Source organism: Solanum pennellii, chromosome 3 (genome assembly GCF_001406875.1).
Source record: "Solanum pennellii chromosome 3, SPENNV200".
Classification (NCBI taxonomy): Eukaryota; Viridiplantae; Streptophyta; class Magnoliopsida; order Solanales; family Solanaceae; genus Solanum; species Solanum pennellii.
The window spans coordinates 23,142,488-23,147,952 of record NC_028639.1 but is presented as its reverse complement, the minus strand read 5'-3'; the positions used below and the strand labels follow the sequence as shown (position 1 = coordinate 23,147,952).

At 36.7% G+C, this 5,465-nt stretch overlaps 1 protein-coding gene across 2 annotated transcripts; it reads left to right on the top strand.

Moving 5' to 3' along the window:
• The first annotated feature begins 270 nt into the window (after positions 1-270).
• Positions 271-4,959, top strand: LOC107015323 (U5 small nuclear ribonucleoprotein 40 kDa protein). Of its 2 annotated transcripts, XM_015215563.2 has the most exons (3): positions 280-426; positions 1,272-1,382; positions 3,666-4,959. In XM_015215563.2, exons 2-3 carry the CDS (start codon positions 1,320-1,322, stop codon positions 4,704-4,706), a joined length of 1,104 nt encoding a protein of 367 aa, XP_015071049.1. In that variant the 5' UTR covers positions 280-426; positions 1,272-1,319; the 3' UTR covers positions 4,707-4,959. The 2 variants fall into 2 exon arrangements, with proteins under 2 accessions (XP_015071050.1, XP_015071049.1); XM_015215564.2 differs by lacking the exon at positions 1,272-1,382 and having other exon boundaries at positions 271-426.
• Positions 4,960-5,465: the final 506 nt, after the last annotated feature.

Genomic DNA, 5,465 nt, shown 5'->3' with positions numbered 1-5,465 from the left:
CGAGCGAGAATGGAGAGTGGCGAGCGAGATTCCTGGGAGAGAGACGCTGGCAAATTTTAGATAATGTTTGCTATGGAGCACAATTAAATCAAACCCTAGCTATTTCATTTAATTTAGGTTATTAGTTTGCTATTTTATAAAATTTTTGGTTGATTAAATAATTAATATTAATTTGTGTTATTTAATGTTTAGCCGATTTCACCAATTAATGTAATTTGTCAATTTTAGCCAGAATTGCAATCTATATATGGTTAAATTCGAAATGAAATTTGAAGCCCTAATTTCTCCTCTTTAAAGCCCCTTGTCGAGTGATTGTTTGGGTTTTACCCGAAATAGAGAAGCGAAAAGAAAAGAGTTTTCGAGTCTTAAGTTTTGCTCTCTCCTTTTCAAGCTCGTTATCGTCCCAGGCGCTGCCCTGAAGAAAAGGTATTACTTGTTTACTGTATTTAATTCTGTTGTTGAGTAGATTTCTTCCCCTCAACCCCCTCTCATTTTCGAATTCGTATCATTGCTTGGATGTATTGTTTCAACTGTCATATGTTTGGTTTAGAATTCTGATTTTTAGCTGAATCTGAAAAACCTATTCTCTAAATCTCTCCTTGGTTGCCTATTAAGTTATAGAAATTCATAATTGTTTGACTATGATTACAATATCTGTTTGTATGGCTGATTTCTTTTACTTCTATGATCTCGTTTTGTTTTTTTTAGTTGAATGCTGCCATGTTTATAGTTAGATACGATATGATATAGTTTCGAATGAAATATCCTTTATTTTGGCCTAGTTTCCATTCAAAATTCCCAGTGGTGGCACCTCTCAAACATTTCCAGTTGCTAAAGGTTTTCGTTTTGCATCTGTTAATTTTATTAAATCTGTTCTGCTATGATAATACATATTAACTTGCTACTGTTTAGATTTCATGTTACTAAGACCATATGTTTGGCTTCTTGATCTCTTCAAAGTGAGAATTTTTGTTTGAGTTATTGGTTGTTAGAATTTTTATAGATTGATTTTGGATAAAAGCTTGCTGGTTTAATTATTGTTACAGAAATTTGAGTTGATGTGATGCATATGCTAAATTTTATTTCCTCCAGTTGTTTGGGTATATAATAATGTTCAGTTTTGTCCTTTCTTCCATTTCTCTACTTATCTGAATGTTCACCAGCAGCTTCAATACAAGTATAGTTATGGATTTGTTTAAAACTTCGAGAAATTAGTAAATTAGTCTTTTTGAGTGTTTGTTTATTAATGGGGTGGATCATTGCTGTTGTAGGTAGTTTCAATTCATAAGCCACAACCTTTAGCTTCTTGATCACTATGTATGGACCATAGAACTGAGATGTTAACTTCAAATTGCTCCTCAATGCAATATTTGCATGTTTGTGTAAGGCTTCAACTTTAAATATACCCAATCCCAAATTTCAAATTATGCATTTCAATTGTCAAATTCTCTGTTCTGATTAATGGAGCACTAGAAGGTTTTTTCCCACCTCAAAGAGGTATGAGGCAGGGGGATCCTTTGTCCCCTTTAGTGTTTGTTATTGTAGTGGAGGGTTTTAAAAATATGATCAAGGTAGCAAGGAACACTAACTGTATTTGAGGTGGCAACAAATTCTAATTCTACACCAATTATGGTAGTCACACATCTTTAGTATGTAGATGATACTTTAATCTTTATGCTGGTGAGAGGCCAATTTTTGATCTTGAGGTCAATCCTGGTGTCTTGGAATGCCTTGGGAGCCAAATCAAGACTTCCTTTTGGAAGGACAATTGATTGAGATCAGATAGCTTAAAGGGTTTGTTCCCTGATTTAGCTGGGAGGGTATTACACCAGGAGGAAAAAAAGGAAAGGGAGGGACAGTAAAAGATTATATATACAAGGTATTTCATTTTCTTCAATTTTACCATAGTTTTTGTTTTGGTTATAGAAATCATTGTGTCTTTCCAGAATTTCTCCCTCAAATTTGGTAAAAGTACCCAAAACGGGTTGTGACTAGATCAGGTATGATCCCACACCCACACCCACGTCGCATCGACACGGGTGCAGCACCGGAAATGAAGAGTCCGAGCAACTTAGGGAAGGACTGAAATGAGGGAGTTCCGAGTGGAATTGACCTGAATAAAGCCCTGAAGAAAGTTCCATAGGCTTTAGCAACTTCGAGGGCATCCATCAAAGAAGTGGGGTTTGCCATACTAACCAAAGGTTTAATTTCATATTCCAACCCACTGATATAGCTGGATATGGAGTGACTTTCATTAAGCAATGGATTAACCAACAGCATATAGGATCAATTTTGCAAACTTCTCCTGGTAACTATCTACACCACCAGTGTGTTTGTGGTTGTTAAATTTATCCACATTGTCCATAGATCTGACATTGCCAAATCTGCGACACACTTCTACACAAAACGTCTACCAATTAGTGCCCCTCTTCTAAAGATGTAGCTGATGAACCACACATCAGCCTTCTCCCTCATTGAACTGATGCATAACTCAATTTATTTTGGTCTGGGACTTGTTATGTTTTGAAAAACTGCTCACATTGTGTAACCACCCCTTGGTATTTGTCCCATTGAACTCTGGGAAATTGATTTGGGCTTTGAAATATTTTCATGGTTGTGGACAAAAGTGTTTCACATGGGTAGTGGAAGCAGAGGGGGCTCATTGGGATTCGTATTGACCATCGGGGTTGCCGTAGTAGAGACAAAGAGAGCAGTCAACCCCAATGAGACAGTACTCACAACATGTGGATACAGGGGTGTACTATCTGGGGAAAATAGTGGAGGAGATGTAAAATCCCTTTAAAGTGGATAACTTGTAGTAGTCGAAGATGGTGATACCTTAACTCGTATGTTCGATCCATGGCCAGCATTGTAAATAGTCATGTAACCTTGAACACTTGAAGCTACGGACTGTGGAGATTGTGGTAACATAGATGGAGCCTCAGTGCGTCGAGCTGTTGCGAGGCGTGAAATAATCAGTTCCAGCCTCTTAGTCTCGTGTTTTCTGCTGTTGGGAGGAGATTAATTTCTGGTTAGATTCGAGAGATTCATACTTTTTAGAAGTATCAGCTCCGATGGATTGAAGCTGAGTCTCCAACCTCTTGTAAACCTTTGAATTTCTGATTTGCAGTCATTTTATTCCTGAGAATTGAATGGCTCTGACACCACTGTCTCAATTTGAGTGTTGAGTAGCTAAATGTGTGATTAACAGGAGAAAATAGATTTTTGCTAAGGAAGAGAAGAATTGATAAAAAACAGAAATCCTGTTCAACTGCTAATACAATGGCTAGCTATCCTACAGGTGCGACGTGGCGTTTTGTTACAAAGAAAAGGCAAATACAATGGACCATTAACTGAAATTAATTAATTGATTTAAAATAAGATTAAATAGGAATTTATTAATGCAACTACTTGGGCCTCCACTTAAGCAAACTTGAAACTTCACTTCGATATTGGGCTCGAATTCACTCCCTTTCTACTAGTCCATATCATGACACTTTTTTGTTCCCATAGTCTCGAGATTATTGTAGGAATATCTTTCAAATTGAAGCATTAGGTAATTAGACAAGGAGCTCTATATTAACTTTTGTGGTTCTATATCTGCAGCTTTATGTTTCCTATTGTATTTCTTGTAATTGTTAGCTGAACTATCTTGAATATTTTAGGTGCAAGTGAAGACCAAGATGCAAACTGAAAGTGCTTTATCAGTTATGGGGCCAAGGCCAATGGAGTTGTCTGTTGTGCTTCCTAGGGGTCCGCAAGGACTTGGACCAAATGGAAAACCACGGACATCAAGCTTGGAGTCACCAATTATGTTGCTATCTGGACATCAAAGTGCGGTATATACTATGAAGTTCAATCCAGCAGGAACAATCATTGCATCTGGTTCACATGACAAAGAAATCTTTCTTTGGAATGTACGTGGTGATTGCAAGAATTTTATGGTCTTGAAAGGGCACAAAAATGCAGTTCTTGATGTTCAATGGACTACTGATGGATCAACAATAATATCAGCCAGCCCCGATAAGACTGTTAGGGCATGGGATGTAGAAACCGGGAAACAAATAAAGAAAATGGCTGAACATTCCTCGTTTGTTAACTCATGCTGCCCAGCTCGTAGGGGCCCTCCTCTTATTGTTAGCGGATCTGATGATGGCACTGCTAAACTTTGGGATATGCGCCAAAGAGGAGCCATACAAACATTTCCAGACAAATTTCAAATTACTGCGGTCAGTTTCTCTGATGCCTCCGATAAAATCTGCACAGGTGGTATTGACAATGATGTAAAATTGTGGGATTTACGAAGGTGTGAAGTAACTATGACTCTTCAAGGCCATCAAGATACTATAACTGGTATGCAGCTGAGTCCTGATGGGTCTTATCTTCTTACTAATGCCATGGATTGCACGCTTCGCATATGGGACATGCGCCCTTATGCCCCCCAAAATCGATGTGTCAAGATCTTGGAAGGCCACCAACACAATTTTGAAAAGAACTTACTGAAATGTAGTTGGTCGCCTGATGGAAGTAAGGTAACAGGTGGGAGTTCTGATCGCATGGTTTATGTTTGGGACACAACATCTAGGCGGATCCTGTATAAGCTCCCTGGACACACTGGATGTGTTAATGAATGTGTTTTTCATCCTAATGAACCAATTGTTGGATCTTGCAGTAGTGACAAACAGATGTATCTTGGTGAGATTTGATTAGTATTACTACCTTGTCTAACCTTGAGCTAAATATTTAGGATGAGATCTGGGAAGAAGGTGAGGATTTATGGAATGTAATCAAAGTTTGTGCACACTATGGGCAAACATTTGAACTGAGATATGGTGATATGCTTGCTTCATTTGGAGTAGTTAATAGATGTTATTGGTGATTGCGTAGTCACTTTATTTACCTTTTTGTTGTTGAATTCAATATTTAAACTTTGGCTTGAAGACTGAAAGTGTTGCTGCTACACCATCCCTCTCCTTCTAAGGTTATGTGATATATATATATATATACATATATATATAACGTATATATATCTATATATATATATAGTAACTGTAAACTGTCATTTAAGAATAGAACATCTATTACAGCATTCAAATCTGAAGTTGACCTACGATTTTCAACTCATTTGTGCATGTCTGATATTTCCTCAACTTTGTCATTTGAAGCTGATGTACCCTTGTTATGAAAGTGACTCGTATATGCCTCCGTTATACAAATGACTCACATATGCACCTGTCATTACAAAATCAGCTCACATATACCTTCCATTTAATGGAAGTTAAAAAATTAGTTTTAAATTTATAACTTTTACTTTTAATTTTTTTAAAAATTATTTAGGGTTATATATGATTTTTCTATCAAAGTTCAAGGTATATTTTAAATTTTTTCATACATAAATTATTTTTTGACTTCTTTTATTATAATTATTTGAGTTTCTTATTCTTTTTTTTTTCTTTCATTCCTTA

What these genes read in the sequence shown, in the direction of transcription:
- LOC107015323 (XM_015215563.2), top strand. Translation starts at nt 1,320, where the DNA reads ATGGACCATAGAACTGAGATGTTAACTTCAAATTGCTCCTCAATGCAA. An exon ending in TGCAATATTTGCATGTTTGT is followed by an intron (nt 1,383 to 3,665) that starts GTAAGGCTTCAA and finishes TGAATATTTTAG; the next exon opens with GTGCAAGTGAAGACCAAGAT.